Source organism: Populus nigra, chromosome 2, assembly GCF_951802175.1.
Source record: "Populus nigra chromosome 2, ddPopNigr1.1, whole genome shotgun sequence".
Taxonomy (NCBI): Eukaryota; Viridiplantae; Streptophyta; class Magnoliopsida; order Malpighiales; family Salicaceae; genus Populus; species Populus nigra.
This window is the reverse complement of record NC_084853.1, coordinates 41827694-41849755: the sequence shown is the minus strand read 5'-3', so window position 1 is coordinate 41849755 and position 22062 is coordinate 41827694. Positions and strand designations below refer to the sequence as shown.

General features: G+C 35.2%; 3 protein-coding genes across 10 annotated transcripts; 2 read left to right on the top strand and 1 right to left on the bottom strand.

Annotated features, from left to right (window-relative positions):
- Nucleotides 1–4975: 4975 nt before the first annotated feature.
- LOC133682250 (cathecol O-methyltransferase 1-like) lies at nucleotides 4976–6975 on the top strand. Its single transcript, XM_062105537.1, has 4 exons — nucleotides 4976–5531; nucleotides 5689–5999; nucleotides 6382–6446; nucleotides 6539–6975. The coding sequence occupies exons 1-4, from the start codon at nucleotides 5062–5064 to the stop codon at nucleotides 6833–6835; spliced, it is 1143 nt and encodes a 380-aa protein (XP_061961521.1). The 5' UTR covers nucleotides 4976–5061; the 3' UTR covers nucleotides 6836–6975.
- A 1489-nt stretch (nucleotides 6976–8464) lies between these two features.
- On the bottom strand, nucleotides 8465–11186 carry LOC133682987 (protein DMR6-LIKE OXYGENASE 2-like). The gene is made up of 4 exons (XM_062106511.1): nucleotides 10965–11186; nucleotides 10608–10855; nucleotides 10168–10489; nucleotides 8465–8707 (listed from the first exon to the last, which is right to left on the bottom strand). The coding sequence occupies exons 1-4, from the start codon at nucleotides 11184–11186 to the stop codon at nucleotides 8465–8467; spliced, it is 1035 nt and encodes a 344-aa protein (XP_061962495.1).
- Nucleotides 11187–14313: 3127 nt separating this feature from the next.
- LOC133683159 (protein LATE ELONGATED HYPOCOTYL-like) lies at nucleotides 14314–21721 on the top strand. Of its 8 annotated transcripts, none has more exons than XM_062106689.1 (8): nucleotides 14314–14577; nucleotides 14803–14828; nucleotides 15130–15262; nucleotides 15382–15493; nucleotides 15702–15763; nucleotides 19136–19360; nucleotides 19453–20895; nucleotides 21027–21721. In XM_062106689.1, the coding sequence occupies exons 3-8, from the start codon at nucleotides 15224–15226 to the stop codon at nucleotides 21438–21440; spliced, it is 2295 nt and encodes a 764-aa protein (XP_061962673.1). In that variant the 5' UTR covers nucleotides 14314–14577; nucleotides 14803–14828; nucleotides 15130–15223; the 3' UTR covers nucleotides 21441–21721. The 8 variants fall into 8 exon arrangements, with proteins under 8 accessions (XP_061962673.1, XP_061962672.1, XP_061962674.1 ...); XM_062106688.1 differs by having other exon boundaries at nucleotides 14803–14899; XM_062106690.1 differs by having other exon boundaries at nucleotides 14315–14577; nucleotides 15073–15262.
- Nucleotides 21722–22062: the final 341 nt, after the last annotated feature.

The window sequence follows — 22062 nt, the reverse complement described above, 5'->3', positions numbered from 1 at the left end:
TAAATCATATTGGAAAAACGTTGTTGTTTTCCTCATAAAACACTGTAAATTGCTACAATATTTATCTAAAATGTTTTTTTTTATGATTCTTTGTAAAATTATCTTTGTCGATTGTATTGGGAAAAACACTATAGTTTTCCTCACAAAACATTGTCAATTGCTACAACGTTTTTTCTCGTGAGTTTTTTTCCTTCCAAAATTATCTTTGTCGATTTTTTTTTAATATTAAATTGGTAGAGAATTTAGCTTTATAATTTTTTTTGTTTTTTATTAACAGAAAAGTTAAATCATGTGGCGAAAGCACTGTATTTTTCATCATAAAACACTGTGGATTGCTACAAATAATTTTGTTCAGTCTCTAAGTTTTTTATCACTAACACAACTTTTTTTTTCCATCATGAAATAGTGATTGCATCATATATTTAGTTTTTATTACTTATCTAGTGCTGATTCACAATTATAACACCATCAAGTATATTTGTTTTATAAGCTCGCAGCATCGCGCGGGAATGCCATCACGTAATTATTATAAAATGTAAATATACTCGGATCAAAATTTAGAATCAACATTTTTTTTAAATGCATGAGGTCAAGCGAAGTGATGTGTTTTTAAAATCATATAAAAACATTTAATCTCATTTAATATATAGACTCATTTAAAAAGATTTTTAGGAATTAAATAAAAAACTTTAATATAGCTATTATAATCAATGTCAAACAAAAACTTTTGAATGGACTAACTTTTGGTAATCAATGTATAATATATTAGTTGTTGTTTACGTTTCACTACAGGCTGAATAATTTTTTTCAATGCAAATTAAAAAGAATGTGTGAGTGTACAATGTTTTAAAAAAAAATTATCATTTTTTATTCTTTTTAATTTATTTTTATTTGTTTGAACAGTAATTCATGGTGCATTCTTTTTTTTTCACTAATTCCTTTTTTTCCTTTTTTTTCACTTTTTTGTTTTTTTACCTTTTCTTTTACACTTTTTCTTTCTTTTCCCTTTTTTTGTTTCTTTTCTAAAATTATCTTTGTCAATTTTACTTTTTTAGATAAATATTATAATTACAATAAAACTAAATCATATTGGAAAAACGTTGTTGTTTTCCTCATAAAACACTGTAAATTGCTACAATATTTATCTAAAATGTTTTTTTTATGATTCTTTGTAAAATTATCTTTGTCGATTGTATTGGGAAAAACACTATAGTTTTCCTCACAAAACATTGTCAATTGCTACAACGTTTTTTCTCGTGAGTTTTTTTCCTTCCAAAATTATCTTTGTCGATTTTTTTTTAATATTAAATTGGTAGAGAATTTAGCTTTATAATTTTTTTTGTTTTTTATTAACAGAAAAGTTAAATCATGTGGCGAAAGCACTGTATTTTTCATCATAAAACACTGTGGATTGCTACAAATAATTTTGTTCAGTCTCTAAGTTTTTTATCACTAACACAACTTTTTTTTTCCATCATGAAATAGTAATTGCATCATATATTTAGTTTTTATTACTTATCTAGTGCTGATTCACAATTATAACACCATCAAGTATATTTGTTTTATAAGCTCGCAGCATCGCGCGGGCATGCCATCACGTAATTATTATAAAATGTAAATATACTCGGATCAAAATTTAGAATCAACATTTTTTTTAAATGCATGAGGTCAAGCGAAGTGATGTGTTTTTAAAATCATATAAAAACATTTAATCTCATTTAATATATAGACTCATTTAAAAAGATTTTTAGGAATTAAATAAAAAACTTTAATATAGCTATTATAATCAATGTCAAACAAAAACTTTTGAATGGACTAACTTTTGGTAATCAATGTATAATATATTAGTTGTTGTTTACGTTTCACTACAGGCTGAAAATAACAATCATCAATTTTAATTATCAAAAGAATTTCACTAGAGGTCCAAAAACTTCATCTTTTTCACGGGAGTTTAACTTTCTTTAAATTGCTTCTTTCCGCATTTTTCAATCATTTCAACATTTTTCGACTGAACTTTTTCTTTTTTTCTCCTCTCTTTCTCTTTTTTCTCCTTTAAAGGCCCAACAACTTGTTTGATTTGCCCGAAGCTGTGCTGTAAGGTTAGGCCGAATCCCAGCCAGCTGACAAGCCCAACTAGGCAGCTTCGGCCTAATAAAAAAGTGGTTGGGCCCATACGAGAAAAGAAACAAAGTGAGAAAGAGCTAGATTAGAGCTCAAAATATGACTAGATTAGCATACAAGTCGCTCTGTTTTACTACAGTGTCACCCACTATGGATATTCATGTAAATTCAGTGGAGCCAAAAAAAAAAAAGTCGGAATGCAATCCATTGATATATTCTAATGATTTTATTTGCACCACACAGTCAATGGTTAGCTTAGATGTAATGGGGCTGGAGATATGCGCAGGGATGGAACAACAACATGCCTGCGGGGGGTTTAAGCTTCTTTTGGTCTTGAAATTTTTAGCTTTTTGGAATATGCTCTTGAATTGTGCCGAGTGTGTCTAGTAGCTCTTATCAAAATTTTCAAAAAAATGATTTCCATTGTTTACATTTGCCACTTCCCTTGAGCTTGATCATTTGTCTTCTGTTTGTGTTTCAGTTCTTTGAACACGAAAAGGCAACGGATTGTATCCCGAGTCCAGCTTACCAAACCATCCAAGGTTCCTTTTTCAAAACTCACAGCAACAAATCAGCATATGGCTTTGCTGTTGCACCCGATTCATTTTAAATTGTGCATAGAAATGGCATAAATGGTCCTGGATTGAACCTTTTTTAACTTGATCTTCCTCTAGCCAAATGTAATCTTCATTTTAGATGCTACTTGAAAAACCAGACTGTTATTTTAAACAGCATTCCATTCATCAGTAGGCTAGCTGTTCTCCAATACTTCTTTTCCCCCCACATCTCTTGCACACCTTATTTTCAGTTGCCGATAAAAAGAACAGCGCTTTTTATCTGCCTGCTGCGGGGAGCAGGGACATTTATCCCTTTTACAGGGAAAGAAAAACAAGGACATCTATCCCAGTCATAATCGCACATCATACATTCGATCTTTCAATCTGACCACGACGGATGGTTTGTTGTTTTTGAACAGGAGATTCACTGAATAGGATCCTTGCCTACACAACAAAGGTTCCGTTTGGACTGTAGTGGATGATGATCAACCAGTAGTACTGGTGTTTTTTTTTTTTTTTTTTTTTCATACGTTAATTTACTTTTGTGCATTAAGGTAACTAGATTTACGATTTATTAGTTTTCGCCCCAAAATGTTAGCTGGTTTGCAGTTACTTTTTAAAAACAAAATCTTGAAACCAATTTATAGAATTTTTTTTTTCTCTTTAGCATCCATAATTTATTTTTACCTTTTTCTTTTTTTTTTGGCAGAAGAAAGGTAATTTGATGACCACTTATTAGTTTTGGTTTCAAGATGTTAGTGCTGTACACCAATCAATAAAAGTTTTTAATCTTTTTAAGACAAAATCTTATAATGAAATTATAGAACATGAAGATCTGTTTAGAAGAGCGATATAAATTATGTTTTAAAGTGTTTAAATATATTAAAATAATATTTATTTTTTATTTTTTAAAATTTATTTTTGATATTGACACAATTCAAAAATATTTAAAAAAAATTAAATAAAGAAAAAAAATTAAATTTTAAGTAAATGATGTTATTATTGTATTGTAATCTTCATTCAGTTTATCATAAAGTTTGAAAAACTTGTAGGCTATACGTACAATGGAGAATCGGAGATAGCTTCCATTATATTACATCACAATAAAGAGAACGTCATTGATAATTGAATTTGAAATAAAGTAATTAACACGCAATTATTTGATTCAGTCTCCACGTGTTTCTTGCTATATGATTTAATGATCAATTATTTTTTTCTATGATTTTGCGTCCTCAAGCACACAAAATAAAACCTTACTTTTCGCAATTTAACTGTAGGTGAAAACCGATTAATCAGAAGAAACTTGTATTTCACCAAACAAGAACAACTTTACCACTACACTGGCAGTGCCATGAATTTTAATGAACATGACTTTTAGTAACACTACTCTAATCTATGGTAAAACAAGTCTTGATGAACATGAATTTTTATAGTGTCTTGAATCTTGATGAACAAGACTTTTACTAACACTGAATTTACAGTGGAATAAGTTTGGATGAACAGGACTTTTCCAAGATTTAGCTCCATGTATAATATAAGATAGTTATTCAATTTATTTTAAAAAAGATTAATTGAAAAATTAATTGATAAAAGTCACGCCATATAGGAAATTGTGTATCTAAACACCCTATCCTTGCGAAAAGAGAAGAAGGATAAAACTTGTAAAGTTGTTGCCTTCGTTCGTCAAGAGTTTTGTCAGTGCAAGGATAGTTTCAGTTATATGAGGTAAGCCCTTACGCAATTGGTTTGGCAAAGACTTCGTCACCCACTTCCTGAAGTAGCAAATTGCATAAATCTAATTGGTAATTTTGATTTTAAACCTTTATTGGTGATTACGAAAAAAAAATGATATCGTTGAAGGTTTTGCTTCAGATATGGCCTCCCAGATGCACCCCTGATGCTGGACCGTATACTATAGTATCCTCGGTACATTTAACGCAAAAAAATAAAATGTTGGCTCGGCCTCGTACCTGGCAGCATGCCCCATTGCCCCGGTACTTTTCAAGCTACCCACAGTTCTGTACTTTTATAGAACCTTTTTGATTACTTACGTCACTTTTTTAAATTTTAGGATGTTTGTTTTTTTTGTTGTAAAAATATTTTCAAAAAATTAATTTTTAATTTTTTAAAATTATTTTAATATGCTATATCAAAAATAATATTAAAAAAATAAAATAATATTATTTTAATTTAATTTTAACTACAAAAATATTATTTAGTTACATTATAAATATTCGTTTAAATTGGTGGCCTAGTCTCTTCTTCGGTTGTACCTCGGTTATAAATACTCTCACAGGTGGCCACAGTAGGAGGTCCCATTCCAGCTCATTAAAAAGATTTTCCACCCATTTAATTCAATATTTTTCCACTATAAATAACGGGAATGGTGGGAGTCCAATATGCGTCCAGTTTCTATCTAAAAATCAACCAACCTCCTCCAAGAACAAACATGGGATCTTTTATAGAAAGTCACATTGGCCAAGTTGATGAAGCAAAAGATGAAAACTTTGGATATGCCATGCAACTAGCGTTGAGCTCAGTGCTACCCATGACCATGTATTCTGCAATTCAGCTTGGCATTTTTGAGATAATAGCCAAAGCAGGTCCAGATGCCAAACTCTCTGCTTCAGATGTTGCTGCCCAGTTGCCCACAAAGAACCCAGATGCACCCATGATGCTGGACCGTATACTAAGGCTCTTGGCTAGCCACGATGTGCTTGTTTGCTCTGTCGATGGCTCGGAGAGGCTCTACAGTCTGGCTCCTGTGTCCAAGCACTACGTGCGTAACAAAGATGGTGTTTCTTTGGGCCCCTTCATGGCCTTGATTCAAGACAACGTTTTCTTGCAGAGTTGGTTTGTCACTCAATTCCTATGGTCGCATTTTTTTATATCCAGTTTTTTTAACTTCAATTTGTTATAATGGTATATCGTAAATATATATTGTACCTCTACTTTCCTTTTGTTTCCAAGGGCAGCTAGCTAATTTCAATGTATAACGATTCACTGTTAGGTCTCAACTAAAAGACGCAGTTCTTGAAGGAGGAGTTGCATTTGACAGGGTCCATGGAGCACACGCCTTTGAGTACCCTGGCTTGGACCCTAGGTTCAACCAGGTTTTCAACACAGCAATGTACAACCAAACTACTGTAGTCCTAGAAAATATGGTTGAGGCATACACTGGTTTTAAGAACCTGAAACAGCTGGTTGAAATTGGCGGTGGCATGGGACACACTATAAAGGCAATAATCTCTAAGTATCCCCAAATTAAGGGTATCAATTTCGACTTGCCACATGTTATAGAGCATGCGCCATCCTGTCCTGGTATGTCTTGTTCTTCCTCCCTTGAATGTAATTTATGGTGGTTGTTAAATTTTAAGCTCTGCTTAAACTAATACTTGGAACTAATTAAATTGAAAAATTGGGACAATTTAGGCGAGCCTGATAAGATGCTCCGTACGTGTTCATTAATCTGCCTGAAACTTCAAACCTCATTTCACCAAAATCTAAAAGTTGAGCTGCCACGGTCGAAAACTCGAGAAGCCATAAAAAGAAGTTTGCGTATATAAACCCCCGGAAAAACAAGGAAATAAATTAGATAAGAAGTTTGCAAAGCATCACGGGCATTACAGAACAGGGAAAAAAACAAGACATTGAAATTAAAGCCCTACTAAATCTTAATAGAAGTGGTTGGTTTCTGATTCAGGTGTGGAACACGTGGGCGGAGATATGTTTGAAAGTGTTCCAAAAGGAGATGCTATTTTTTTGAAGGTATCAGAATTTGATCGGCTTCTAATCTTTTTTTGCTCATTTTTAGACCCCAAATTAAATCACTAACGACGACTAATATGGACATTTTATAGTGGATACTTCATGACTGGAGTGATGATCATTGCCTGAAGTTGTTGAAGAACTGCTACAAAGCTATTCCAGATAATGGGAAGGTGATTGTTATGGAATCAGTTCTTTCAATCACAGCCAAGACAAGCCCTGCTGCGAGAGCGATCTCTCAACTTGATGTGCTGATGATGACTCAAAACCCAGGAGGGAAAGAACGGACCGAACATGAATTCATGGCCCTGGCCACTGGGGCTGGATTCCGTGGAATCAAATACGAAGCCTTTGTTTGTAATTTTTGGGTGATGGAGTTCTTCAAGTAGATTATTGCTTATATATTGCATTTGTGGAAATTGATGGATGTATCCTCGCTTTCTAGCTATCAGGCTTGAAGCTCTGTGCCGCCCGTGTGGATCGAAATATATGAACCAAATAAATAGCTGCTGTTCATCAGCCTCTAGCATTTCCAAGGTTGCAGTTTGACGAGCTACATACTTTACAAATAGATATTGTATTTTTGCTGCAACAATGCATTCCTAACCCTGTATGAAATCAAATAGCTCTCCTATTAATTAATTTCTACAACAAGATTAATCAACAAACGAGAAATGCTAGAATTCCATACAAATTAATATGCTGAATAACAAGTGGTGATCCTGTATCCATAAAATGGAGTATACAATATGTAGTTAATTAGGTCATGGGATTGCAGTACCAAAATAAACGCAATCCTCTTGAGCGTTATTATTACATGGGTTTGCCCTAGAGTTGGTAGAATGATGTAAAATGAAGTAACTGTTCATGTTGGTTATATGCTCGTATTTGAGAATGCTATCCTACCTTGTCTACGTACGAGGAACCTGTTCCAACTATTTTGAAAAATTCTAGATTAGCCGTGTGAAGACAAGGGACACTTGTTTTTTTATTTAATTTGTTGAACAATTAAAGTATGCTGACAGGATCAAGGAAGGAGATTTTTCTTGGAGCCCATCATGCAAAAGTTTATATATTGAAGAGATAAAATGATTAGTCAATGGTTAAGAATTTAAAATAATCCCATCCCATAAAATTAACGTGACAGAATAATAGTTCATAATAATAATGCATAATAAAAAAATAACTTTAGGGTAGCCCGCTATTATATAGTAAAATAATAATAGTTTATAATAATAATAATGCTGATGATAATAATAAATAAATAAAAGCTTTAGGATAGCCCAATATAATATAGCAAAATCAGATCTCTGTTCATTATCTGTGTTTATCAGACCTTTTCTTCTCTTTATATATATAAAGAGAATTTATGCACATGTTTAGAGTGTTATAACATTTAATTGTCATGCACATGTTTAGAGTGTTATTTTAATTTAAAATAATTCTCCTCGGCAGTCGACACAAATCTGAACTCAACTCGTCACTCTGTCACGTTAATTTTTCGGTTTAATACGTTAATACGTTAAATATATCTTTGAAAAATACATTAATAAACATTAAAAGTAAAACTTCAAATAAAGACACACATTTTTCGGTTTTACAAATTTCACAAGATGGTAATAGGGCTTGAAGCCCAATATATTGAAACAATAAAAAATCTCAAATAAAGCCCATCTAAGCTAGATTTGATAAGATCAAAGCCTCAGGACTTTGTACAGAAACACGAAAGCCTGCAATTCATGATAATTATAATTTTTTTAAAATTTTATCCTTATTTTTTCCCCAATTTAATGATTATTATTTTTTAAAAAATTTATTATAGAAAGATAAAATTCAATAAAAGAGGACTAATATGTAAAACAAAGAGAAATCATATGTTCGATCACAAATTCACACAAAAAATTCATACTTAACAGCTATGGTAAATGCATTTAATTTGCTCCGCATTACCTATCCAAACTCCAAGGTAGATGACAAACATGCATAAGCATGGATGAAGTTACATTGGAAAGGAAAATTCAGTTCTTAAACATGCCCAGACAGGTCTCAGTTGCAAGCCCATGGTTCCAGAACTTCTGGCAGTACTCACTGTAAGCAAAGTTCCTATACAGAGCAGGGTGATCATCATCAATTAGCGATGGGGCTGGTCCAAAAACTGCATCATGTGATGGGCAGTAGAATGTAGGGATAGAGATCCTCTCCCTGTCGCGGTCCACCACAGCCCGATGGAGCACACTCCTGTAACGATCATTGCTAATGACCTTCGAAGACAGAAACTTGGATGGATCATAAGCAACAGTTTACTGGTTAGCAAGGCAAAACAAGATAACTATCTAACAAATATTTTCTAAGTTTCTAGATTAACAAATACTCTATGATTTGAAATGGCAGCCTAACTCGCCCGCAAATGGTTTACCTTAACAGTTGACTGGGTTTGAATCAATGGCGGTCCAACTTTTTTTTGTTCCTGTCCTTTACAAACACAGATATTTTTATATCAATTTACAAAGTAAATTTCTTTTTTGGATCATCCAAATTAATACACATTCTACGCACTTCGACTTGATGGTGTTGTCTTCGTTGTCTTATTGTACAAAGATGCCATTACCTAGTCCGTCGTCCCTTGAAACCATGGAGTTGTTTTCATTTTTGGATGATGTGTCCTCCACCGATTTCTTCTACTGTATCATCCTCCTTGGGTCAAAACGCATCCTCTAGGGACCCGTGTGAGGCTTGCCTTTGTTTCATTTTTTTCTCCAATACTTTTCTCTGTTTTATTTTTTCCATCTGATTCAATTTATATATTTTTCTTCATTTTATTTTCTAAGAATTTGTTATAGATATATATATATATATATGTTTCTCTTTCTTTTTCCAAGCGCTTTAAATCTTTCCCTTCCCTCTTGCATTTCTTAAAAGACAGCAATGTCAAAATAGTTAGCGAGTATATTGTTTTTTATTTGAAAATACCTCTTCCCTTACTTGCCTTTTTTATATTTTATATTTTATATTTTTTAAGAATGCACTTAATTAGAAAAATAATTTAATATGTTTTCCTTTTATGAATTAATCAAACACACGCACGATTTCTTGAAAAATTTAACAAACATATACCATAATATATATATATATATATATATATTACAAATCAATCCATTATAATATCCAACAACCATTTTTTTTATATTTATGTGAAATATTGTACCATTTTTTTCAAGTTGAGTTGGACGTGGGTATGTATATTAGACACACATCTTTTGTATTAATTAGATCCTGAGTATCATTCTGTTTAAAAGTGTAGTTGCAGTTGTTTTTTAAATTACTTTTCACTTAAAAATATATTAAAATAATATATTTTTTTATTTTTTAAAAATTATTTTTAATATTAGTGCATCAAAATAATATAAAAACATCAAAAACATATTAATTTAAAGTAAATAAAAAAATAAAAAAAATTAAAATTTTTTAAAACATAAAAATAAATAAGATGATGTTCAAATAATAATAGAGATGGACGGGGGTTTGGGAAATGGCTCGTGGGGTCGCCCAAACCTAGAGAAAAAAAAGTTCATACGACCAAAAGGTAATTGAACCATTACTACTGCAGCACTGCAGGTATGGATCATGGGCTGATCATCTAGAGTTGTGTGTGGAACAAGGAAAAGAAAAAATCCTATTTATGGGAGAAAGGCAAATCAGGCACTCCTAATCCTTTCCTTACCTGTATCTGATCCCCAATGTTGACAATAAACGTATATGGAATCCGGTTTATAGCAACCCATTTGTCATTTTGGAGCACCTGCAAGCCCGGCACATCATCCTGCAGAAGTATGGTGATGGCATTAGGATCAGCATGGGCAGGCAATCCATACGTGAGCTCTGGTTGTGGACAGGGAGGATAGTAATTAACAGCCATATGTTGCCCATGCTTGCTCAATGCCTTACTGATGTAATCTGTTTCAAGACATAAGCTTTCTGATATTGCTTCAAGCAGTCTGAGTGATAATTCTCTAGCATTCCTGCAATACTCGGCAACATCCTCTCTGCACACCACAAAGTTCTGTTAACCATGAAAGCAAAGACAGGAAAATCTCAAAATACATACAAAAATGCAATCAATTAGAGAGAATTTCGTTCTCCATATAGGTATGGGGTACGTGCCTGAAAGATGGAGGGTTGCTCGGCCATTCATGAATGTAGTCTTCCAGTGGGTAGCAGTGAAGTCTTAGGAAATCCCTCCAGCTGGATACAGTTTCAGTTTTCACATTGAAGCTAGTGGAGAGCCTTGTTGTCTTCGTTGGATCATCAGAGTAATTCTTCAGCCTCTCTCTCTCAGTTAGATGGAAAAATTCCTTGGAAACGCTTAACGTGCCATCAATCACCTTGTTCGGAATTCCATGGTTTTTAACCTTCAGAAAATAAAAAATTTAAATGAAATGATCACCATAATATAATTTACAATGTCTCATCAAATCTAAACTAAATTTTCGAATGAAGCAAAAAGGCAAATATATGTGCCTGAAAGAAACCATGGGTTTGGCAAGCTTGGCCTATCTCTCCGACAATGCTAGAGCGGTTAGGACCTTCAAGGCCTTGGAGATCAATTAGAGGAATAGAACCATCCGAGGACAGAACTTCACTAAGTTTTGGTCGGGCAGATACAGGTCTGATGTAATTTGAGGGAACATAGCTTGCAATAGACACAAGATCAGATAAGAGTACTGGCTTTCCAGTAGCCATTGCATGCAGTCACCTAATTGATCCTGCCTTCTGAAGATTTTCAGGCTGTGTGCTGGTACGTGAGGGGGGTGAGCTAGGTCATATATGTATATAGACCGGGGCCTTTTTATTTTATTAATTTTTTTTTGTAACAGGCCTGTAAACGTCAGTGTAACGTACAGTTCGTAGGAATCTCATCACCCCCTTGAATTCACGTGGGCCTCCTTTGTACTATGCATAGGATTTACTGATAGGCATAGGCATGAGAGAAGGAATCCGCCAGTTTTCTGCAAAAGTTAAAACTGCAAATTTGGTAGCGCTCAGGATTATCGATTATCCACGAAAGAGACTAAGACCTGCTTCTTATAATTAAAAAATACGCTTCCGAGATCTAATAATTTTCATGTTTCAAATATTCACATTCTTTAAAAAAAAATGTAAATATTTGAAACATAAAAACTATTATTTTTAAAGTATTAATTATTTTTATTATGTTTATTGCGAGGTTAAAGCAATTTACTTTCATGATATAGCAAATTTTAAAACTTATAAACAATAATTTTTATATGTTTTTTAAAAATTTCATTTTTTTATTTTAATAAACATAAATAAAGAGTTTGTAGAGAAAAAAAATAGAAAGAGAAAAAGATTGTTTTGTAATTGATTTTTGTCAATATCAAACTAATATTTATAAGAAAAATAATATCCTTTAAAATCAATATATATGTAGAAATTTAAAAGCACACCTTTACAGAATATCTATAAAACTTAGTGTGTGTTTGGGTGGGAGATGTGATGACTTTTCTCTAATGAAAAACATGTTTTTTTTTGCTTTTATAAGGTGTGATTTGTGCTTTTAAAATAATTATATCTTTGAAAAAAAAAAGTCATCACACTCCTACCAAAATAGACCAATATATCTATAGAATTCAAAATATAAATTTTCATTCAAATTAAAAAAATAACTTGATAATATTTATCAAGCATAATTAATTAATTAATTAAATTAAATTAAATCCAAGAGTAAAAATTATTTATTTTTTATAATGACAAGTGCATATGCATTATGAAAAATAATTTTCTTCCAAATTTTTTTATTCAATATCAAAATCTATTGATTTGATATCTTTCACTTTATAAAGTAAAATAAAAACATTTTTTTATTTTCAATACGGGATAGAATTATTTTTATTTCCTTATATTCAAACTATTATAACATTTTTTGTGTGGAAGAATAACATATCACAATCGTCATTACTCATCGTTGAATGTTTTGGAAAAATAAATTAAAAGATTAAGCCGTCTTGGGACGCTAGCCATCTTTCAGAGGAGGCAGTAAAATTGTTAGGCTATTGGCTTTGGACTTCACCTTTCTAACAAAAAAGGAGTCTACTTCAGTTGTTGGCAACACAACATACAGGCAGGAAAGTTGGTCTACTGAGCTCAGTTGCGAGTTTGGGTTTTAATTGTTCTCCTCAGAAGTTGCATGCACGTAGCTAGGAACTCCTTTTTCTTTCTTCATCTTGAATTACGCAAATACGTTATATAACAAAACTCGAGATCTGTCGTCGATGCATGTATTTTTATGGACTTAAAAAGACACCACGAGCATGGTTTGATTAATTAATTTCATCAATTAGTGTTGGGTTTTAGCTTTCATGTATGCCAAATTGATATTTTCTTATTCATTCATCTTCACATCGATCCTCGACTATCTACATCTATATTTTGGTTGGATCTGCAGAAGTTGGACAGAGCTACTAATCCAAAGATGGAGTGTGTCTAACTGGTTGGAAGATGCATGCCTAATATATATTGGTTCTGTCAAACTTAATACAAATGGTGCGATCGATGAGATTTTCCATAGAAAGAGCAACTACAGGTGGGCTTCTCAGGGACTGCACAAGATATTTCTCTTACAATATAGGTATTTGTTCAATTCCTAGAGCTGAATTATGAGGCATACTTATTGGTTCACACCTCACATGGGAGAAAGACTTCAGGACTGTTATGGTGGATTCAGATTCTGCAGTTGCAGGACTACATCTCATTCAAGGTACTCAAACCAGTAATAATTCTAATATCCAAATCATCAACTCTATCCAAGAACTCCTTACACGACCATGACAGGTTTAAATTCATGATGTTTATAGGGAGGCTAGTCGCCGTACGAATTGGATGGAAAATCATGCTCTCTCTCTTGAGTTAGGTATTCACTCTTTTGCTTCTTGCTTTTCTAGGTGTTTTATTGCTCTTCTGAAACACATGTATGGGACTGTGTTTCTTAAAATTATGTTCCTTGTAATTCTTTTATTTTAGGCTTTAAGCCATCCTTTCAATCCAAAAATAAAATCAAGAACAAAGAAAATTCAAGTGGTTCATATTTTAAACTTTGCAGACTTGATCTGGTGCACAGAAAAGCAACCATCTCCCAATTGTTTTCGAAAAAAGAAACCCGAATTCATCTGTCTAGTTACACCATCGGCCCAGTTATTGGCCCAGCTCACAAAAGCAGGGCTGCCCTATTGCCTCCACCTTCTAGATTTTTTACCAAACACGCTACTTCCAGATTCACCAAGAAATAAGAAACGTTTAACGGGCAAGATGGTCACGAACTTCCATCCCCTTGATCACGCCGTCCATTACCAAACAACCCCATAGTCAAAGATAACGGCACTGGACGAACCTCACGAGCATTCACTGGAGTAGAAAACATGTGCCCTTCTCCGCTTTTTCTTCATAAACCGCCACGTAGCGGTATTATTCTCCACGCTGGCATAAAACTGTCCACTATTTCCAGTTTACCCTTGCGTACATAAACGCTACCGTATAGAACCGATCCTTCGCAAAGAGCCACGTCACCAAAGGACCCCACACGCGATATTGGCTTTTACGGACTTAACCTTGGGAGCTAGGAGTTTGTGGTGGAGATTTGAAGATGGAGTGAGGAGAGCCAAAATGGGGAAAAAGTGCAGGGGTGTGCTATAGACTAATCCGCCACTAAATAATTGCCACATGGCATTATCTCTCCCATCTCTCCCTCATATCAACTTCAATAGCAGCCTCAAATAATAAAAATTAATAAAAACAAAAATAAACCCACAAAAAATTATAGTGGCTGAGATTGTTCCTTGGTGTAGTTTCTGGTGTTAAAGGTCTCACCGAAACTTGGTGTTCGCTTCTCTCTGCTTTTACTTCTGCTTCTTCTTCTTCTTCTTCTCTTCAGTTCTCTCTCGACACAGAGTTTGCCTTTTTCTTTCCCCCCCTAATTTCCGATCCACCATTGCCTGAAACAGCGAGTTCTCCATTGAGCTGCCTGAAACAGCGAGTTCTCCATTGAGCTCAGTGCGTGCATGATCGCGAACTCTATCAGTACTTCTACAGCTTTACTTCACCATGGCTTTCTCTCAAGGTACCTTCTCTCATATCTAGGTATTATTTCCTTTCACTTTCCGTTTGGTTGCCGAGAAAATTCAACCAGATTTTTTTCCCTCAAAATTCACCCAGATTGTTAAATCAGTGAAAATTTTCGATTTTTTACTTAAATTTTCCTCGGATATAATGTACTGTTGAATTTATCGGAAGCTGTTTTTAGTTACTGATTTGGATTTCACTGTTTTTTTTTTCTCTTGGGAAGGAATTGGAGTCTATGCGGTCGTTTTGGTGAGGATTCTGAATAAAGGAATTTTCTTTTAAGTTGTAGCGGAGAAGCGTGTCTCTCTCTATCTGTTCTGGTGGATTCTTTTATGTTCTTGAATGATTTATCATACATGCATTCTACGTTTATACTATTATTAATATTATAAGTATATGTATACATATACGTAGAAGTATAACTACATACATACGGATTAAACAGAGAGACGGATCTCTATCGATTGTTGTTTTTGTGTCTGTGTGTTTGCAGTAGTATTGAATAATCTGATTTTGTGGAGTTGAAATAAAACGACGGCTTTATTTGTAGTATTGAGTGTTGCAAGAAATGAAGGGAGGTTTCTTTTTTATCCGTTGCTCGTTAGAGAGGATTTGAAGCAGCGTTGGCTGCCTAAGGTCCACTAATGGAAATATTATCTTCTGGGGAAGACTTGGTTATTAAGGTAAAAAAAAAATCTATAGATTTTTATTAATCTTTAACATATTTCTTTCAAGTTGAAATAGTATTAGTTTTAAGTGCTAATTTAATTTTATCTGAATTATTAAGTTGTGTTAATGATAGACAAGGAAACCATATACAATTACCAAGCAACGAGAAAGATGGACAGAGGAGGAGCATAGCAGGTTCCTAGAGGCCTTGAAGCTCTATGGACGAGCTTGGCAGCGAATTGAAGGTCTAATTTTCATATATCTTTTAATTTTCTTTTTAATTTTTATTGAAGTGGGCTGATTTATTGTAATTTATGGAGTGTTTGTAAAATTAAACTAGGGGAATGATATGGATATTCCTTATAGGAATGCATGAAATACTGTTCTTGTGTATTTTACTCTTAATTGGAGATCGGTCTCTTATCTCTGTGTTTTAATCGTGGTGGTGTGCAGAACATATTGGTACAAAGACTGTCGTTCAGATCAGAAGTCATGCACAGAAGTTCTTTTCAAAGGTCAGTATCCATCTGCCTCTATATCAATTGTATATTTTTCTGCTTCTATATTTTTTGATTTGGTGTATCATTGTTAATCCTTCAGTTGCATGCCTTTTTAATTGTAGAATATTTTCTATTTTAATATCATTTGCCTCAAGGTTATTTTGTCATCATATATGTAATTTGAATTTCTGGTCATTTATCTAGAAGCAAACTGTTTCTTGTGCTTGGGAGTGATTAGAGTGTATATGTTGCTCTCACACATGCTCATTGCACAACACCCTCACAGCTTATCGATTTTTTTGTGAGATTGACTGCAGGAGACTATTTGCTTGGGACTTATTTGAACTTATAATTGACTACATCCATGCATAAGAGTTAATAATTTTTAACTTGCCTTTTTTGAGGAAGAGGAGAGATGGATATTGAGGTTTGTTTGCTACTCCCGCCTTCTATCCTTCATCTTTCAGAACATCCTCCCATAAATTATTTCTCTCTATAGATGCTTGGTCATTAAGTAGTCAGGGAAAGTTAGAGAAAAGAATAGGGTGTTTGAAACAGTTTTTTTTCCCTGAAATAGAACTAGTAGTTACACAATGTGCTTAGAAGCCCAAGGAAAATTGCCACTTAAGGTTTTTAAGTAGTTTACACACCACCAGTCAATATCTTTGATTAAGAATCCATTAGTGAGATAACTACTGGGGAAATTTTGCTTTTTGTATATTGTTTTCCCTTTTACTGTCTCTGCAGTCATGTAGGTGGTACCTTTGTCTGTTACAATAGGCAAACTTCATATTGACCTTTCTAGGTAAGCTGAGAATTGGGAAACTTAATTTGACATATGCTGTGGAGAATATAGGCTCATGTCAGCCAACATTTTCTACTTTGGACAAATTCGGTACTATTCCAAAATCAAACCCATGATCGTTATAGGTTTGAAATGGGCATGGAGATTTTTGTGCTGACAAAATCTGCTTCCAATAATACATGAGGGTTGGAAGTTTCATTTTGGGCTGTTTAGTATACCTGGACTGGAGTATCTGAAATTCCCTGATGCTTTCTTTCTATTATGACCAAATTCCACTTTTGAATGTCATCCAGATCACTGTACTAGCTTGTCGATGTAGCTACTTGGATTTGATCTTATATCATCAGGTGGAAGTTCATCGTAATCCACGATGCTGTTAATTTTTTTGTGCTGACATATGGTGGTGCTGATGACTAATTAGTTTTCTTTTCTTACCACTTTTTAATAGGAATCTGTGTACTTTGTGCTGTTATGAAGATTATATCTGAACCATGTGTTGTTCTATACCAAGCCATTAAAACTTCAGTCAACACCTTTGTTTGATAACATACACTACATCGAAAGTCACTAACTTCTAAGAAAGGGTCCTACTGGAGTTCAGAAGGATCTAGCATACTTTCATGTGGTTATACTGTGTTTAGTCAGTTCCATAGAATAATGAACAACACATTGGAGATTGATGATCATTTTGGCAGTGGCACTTGGGAAATCTGGATCTTTGATTATTGACAACAGTGAACTTGCTAATCAATTATGTTAACATTCATTCATGAAATAAAGTTATATGACTTCGTTCAAATAGCCACTTCAGTAGATCTTGGCTGTTTTTTGTAGCCCTTTTGTGGATTATGGCAGTAGAACCTGGGCTAGGAATATTTGAGAAAGTTAATGGGAGAGGGGCATGCTTGCTCTAGTAATCAACAGGCTTGTCCGGTCTTATTTGGACGGGTAACCCCAATTTTTGTTCAAAAAATTGCTTCTTCCCGTTTTCTGACTGTCATATCCACCCTTCTTCCTTGAAGAGCAGAGTACCATGATGGTGTGAATGAAGTCCAGGATTTTTTTGTTATCAACCTTGGGTTGTTTTCCACAGGTAGATTTCCCTTCTTTTAAAAGACTAAAGGTAGCATTGATTTTTGCTAAAAAGAGTAAAATAACTAATTTCAAGATTTTAGTCAATATATTAGTTTCAAATGAAGTCGCCATGTGAACAGAGATGGGTATCCCAAGCTAGTAATGTGTGAAGATATACAGTCTCCTTGATATTACTTATTGTTCAGTAAGAAATTGGAACAAACATGCTCTTATCGTTTATTTTCCTACATAATCTGTCAAGATTCTGAATTTGTTCAGTCAGAATTACACAAAAATGTGCCTATGAAAAATCTCATGGTCCATTTCTGTCTGTCCCAACTTGATCACCATGTGTATTTTTCTGTCCTGACAATAAGTGGGGATGATTTGGCCAATTAGTCAAGGTGACTGCTTGGCCAAACCAGTCCCCTTTTTTTTTAAACATGAACAGTAGTGAGTGTATGCACAAATGTACTCTTTATAAATGTTCAATCAAACTAACTTTACAGCATATTCAACTGATTAGGAGAGACTAGGGAACTAAACTACTTTAGCTTCTGATTTGAAAGAGTGCCACACGAGTGAAGGTGGACACTTTTGTGAGGACTGCAAGTTTCGGAGTTCAAGGAGTTAAGTGGGAAGGCTTTATTTTTTAAAAATGAAAGGAACGAGTATCGCTAAGAAACCCCATATTCCAGACGAAACTTTTCATAAATGTTACAAGTAAATGTCTACTTAGGATGAGGTGGGGGGGGTCACTAGGCCATTGCAGAGAATCTGCATGAGAGTGCCAAATGAGCAAGCGAAGGAGGATACTATCTGAGTAGCATATTTCCTTTTCCTTTGGTGCATGAGTGCATTTTTTTTTAGAGGACCTTATGGAAACTCTTGAAAGTTGGGTGTTTTAATTTCTCATATTGAGGAGGTTGATGCATCGGATTATTCCTTTTTTGTGTGTGCGCGCGTGCCAATTAGTACAGCAGGCATTGGATGTTTAGCATGAAGATTTGGACCTAGGAACAACACTGAATGCTGTATACACACTGAATGCTGTATACAGGGGCATGGAGGTAATGTCATCTCATAAAATTCTCATCTTGTCCAGCAACATTTTAGGCGATGGGTTCTGGGATAGAGTGGCATGATTGGATTATTGAGGTAGCAAAAATTTCTGCTCAGGCTTAATGCATCTGATCTGACAATATATATCAACCTAAATTTATTCTCCTTTTTGTGTTCCTGTTTTGATACTGGAAAGTTTTTTGATATGTTACTATATTTGGTTTATGGCCTATTCTTCTCAATCAAAATAACATGCTTTGTCAGAGTTCATAGAATAGAGTTTCACACTATATATTAGAAGTTTTAGAGAAACATTTGTCCCATAATAGAATATTTTCCCGCCAAGGTGTTACCCATGATTGTGGACTTCTGCCAAATTGCGGAGCAGATCTTTTTCTTGTATTTTTCTTCTTTGTTGAGGATGCTAACAAATATTTCCCTTGCAGTTGGAGAAGGAGGCTATTGTTAAAGGTGTTCCAATAGGACAAGCACTTGACATTGACATTCCACCACCACGTCCCAAAAGGAAACCAAGCAATCCTTATCCTCGAAAGATAGGCGTGGGTCCTCCCGCATCACAGGTGGGAGCAAAGGATGGAAAGCTTTTAACTTCAGCTTCTTTTCCGTGTTGTAAGCAAGTTTTAGGCTTGGAGAAAGAACCACTTCCTGAGGTGAACTGTCACTGTCATTTTCTTTTGTCCCTCTTCATTCATTTAGCTGTTCCTTCCCCTTTAATACCTTCTTTATATTGTACATTCTTCAGAAACTTAATGGAAATGAGAGGCCAACCGATGCTAAGGAAAATCAGGATGACAATTGCTCAGAAGTATTTTCCCTTCTCCAAGAACCTCACTGTTCTTCTGTACCTTCAGTCAACAAGAATTCTGTACCAACACTAGATATTCTCAAAAAGGCTAGCCCTTTCAGGGAGTTCGTATCCTCACCGAAGGAGGGAAATCATGATGCAAGTAATCAATCCTCTGTCACCATTGATCTTGGAGCAAATCAAAAGTTGGACAACTCTGATGTCAAACAGGATAACAGCACTAGTGAGTTTTCAAAATCAGAAAACTTTTGCTCTTTTTCTGAGAAATTGTTTCAGCAAAAGAAATCAGATGATTTTATTGGAGCATTGCGAACAGATGGGATGCAAGCCATGCAGAACTATCCAAGGCATGTCCCTGTGCATGTTCTAGATGGGAGCCTGGGAACATGTATGCAAACTCCTCCCTCAGATTTTTCGTTTCAGGAATCCATATTTCATCCAATAGGAGAAATTCCAGCATGCCCTAATTTATATTCACATCCTGCTGCATCCAAAACCACTGATCATCCAAATATTTCACCGAGATCCTCTATGCATCAATCATTTCCAAGTTTTCCTCCTCCCTTTACCCCAACTCATCATAATCAAGATGACTACAGATCTTTCCTCCACATGTCCTCCACATTTTCAAGCCTCGTTGTATCTTCTCTGCTACAAAACCCGGCAGCCCATGCTGCAGCAAGCTTTGCATCTACCTTTTGGCCCTATGGAAATGTGGAGAGTTCTGCGGATTCTCCAGCATGTGCCCAAGGAGGTTTCCAATCCAGGCAATTGAACTCTGCTCCTAGTATGGCAGCTATTGTTGCTGCTACAGTGGCAGCAGCAACCGCATGGTGGACAGCACATGGACTACTTCCCATGTGTGCCCCTCTTCATACCTCGTTTGCCTGCCCTCCTGCATCTGCAACTGCAATTCAGTCTGTGGATACTGGTCAAGTTTCTGCAACCAAGACAGAAAGGAAGGAAACAGCTGAAAATCCTTCTTTGCAGGGACAAATACAGGACCAAGAGCACACTGAAGCATTGCACGCTCAAAACTCAGCATCTAAATCACCAAAGATAACATCGTCAGACTCTGAAGAGAGCGGAGGCCCACAGCTAAATACTGGACCAGAAGTTATTGATCATGAGTTGACTACAAAACCTCACGAGGTCCAGGATTCAAGCAAAACAAAGAGCAGAAAACTGATTGACCGTTCTTCATGTGGTTCAAACACACCTTCTAGCAGTGAAATAGAGACAGATGCATTAGAGAAGGCTGAGAAAGGCACGGAAGAGCCAAAAGAAGATGACGCAAATCATCCAGCTTCCGAGTCTAGCTCTCGCCACAGCAGAAGCAGTAGCAGTATGAATGATTCATGGAAAGAGGTCTCCGAAGAGGTGAGTACATAGATATATTTCTCTGTTGATAAAATATATAATGGCATTCCTGTGACCCAGAAGAGTCGCTTATGATTGTATTTTTTATTTTGCATTTATCTCCACTCTTCTTATGTTACAACTTTTATCAGGGGCGGCTGGCATTTCAAGCACTCTTCGCTAGAGAGGTATTGCCCCAGAGCTTCTCACCTCCACATGATCTGAAGAGTAAGATGCACCAGAATGAAGATGCTGGAGAAAAGAAAGATGCAGATGAGAAAGATGGAGATGCATCACTGATAAATCTCAACACTAAAACGTGGGAGTGCTGCTCTGGTCATCAAGAAGGGGAGAAAAATGCTTTGTCTAGATGTGAAAACTATGGGGAGGAGGGGCTGCTGACGATTGGGCTTGGACATGGAAAGCTTAAGGTTCGTCGAACCGGATTTAAACCTTACAAAAGGTGTTCACTGGAGGCCAAAGAAAGCAGGACCGGAACCGGCAGCGGCCAGGGCGAGGAGAAAGGCCCCAAGAGGTTACGTTTGGAAGGAGAAGCTTCAGTTTGATACTTGATATTGCTTGCTTGAACAAGGGAAAACCTTTGTTTTTGCATGTAATTTATAATATCCTCGCTTGTCTATCATTCCTTTCATGTTTAAATTAGAGTATCTGCAACCCACAAGACTTGTCGTGTAAGTGTGTGTACTATATGTCGACATTGGCTTATTTACTTTCTTGAACCCATTACAGCAGTTAAGAACTCCGTTAAATAGACGTAGATAAGAACTTAAGAACCATTAGAACCATTAAGTATTGAATTGGCCTTCCACGGCCCTTTTCCTCCAAAGTTCATAATTATTTTCTAACATCTATATCTACTGTTCTATTCTTCCTCGTCACATTATGGCTGTGAGAAGAAAGGATGTGCTTCTGCTGGCGAGTTGCCCCTTGCCACGGAAGTGAGAAAGAAAATGGAACTTGCGTTGAGAAATCTTCTGGCACATGGTTGCCAAATGGGCAACAATTCTGTAACCTTTGTGCTATCGTGGCTCTTCTAGGATGTCTAGGTGTTGGACATTTTAGAGAAGGGTACTTCGGCTTTTCTATTGGGTAGTCCATACCTTCAGTTTATTATGATTTGAAATGTTGTTTTCAGGGAGGTTCTCTGTTGACTAAACATGGAAGATT

Excerpts from the sequence above, each read along its gene's own strand:
- LOC133682250 (XM_062105537.1), top strand. The coding sequence starts at position 5,062 with ATGGTGGGAGTCCAATATGCGTCCAGTTTCTATCTAAAAATCAACCAA. Across the intron at positions 5,532-5,688 it reads AACGTTTTCTTGCAGAGTTG|GTCTCAACTAAAAGACGCAG; the intron begins GTTTGTCACTCA and ends ATTCACTGTTAG. Across the intron at positions 6,000-6,381 it reads GCATGCGCCATCCTGTCCTG|GTGTGGAACACGTGGGCGGA; the intron begins GTATGTCTTGTT and ends TTTCTGATTCAG.
- LOC133682987 (XM_062106511.1), bottom strand. The coding sequence starts at position 11,186 with ATGGCTACTGGAAAGCCAGTACTCTTATCTGATCTTGTGTCTATTGCA. Across the intron at positions 10,856-10,964 it reads AAACCCATGGTTTCTTTCAG|GTTAAAAACCATGGAATTCC; the intron begins GCACATATATTT and ends TATTTTCTGAAG. Across the intron at positions 8,708-10,167 it reads ACATTGGGGATCAGATACAG|GTCATTAGCAATGATCGTTA; the intron begins GTAAGGAAAGGA and ends CTGTCTTCGAAG.
- LOC133683159 (XM_062106689.1), top strand. The coding sequence starts at position 15,224 with ATGGAAATATTATCTTCTGGGGAAGACTTGGTTATTAAG. Across the intron at positions 15,764-19,135 it reads CACAGAAGTTCTTTTCAAAG|TTGGAGAAGGAGGCTATTGT; the intron begins GTCAGTATCCAT and ends TTTCCCTTGCAG. Across the intron at positions 19,361-19,452 it reads AGAAAGAACCACTTCCTGAG|AAACTTAATGGAAATGAGAG; the intron begins GTGAACTGTCAC and ends TACATTCTTCAG.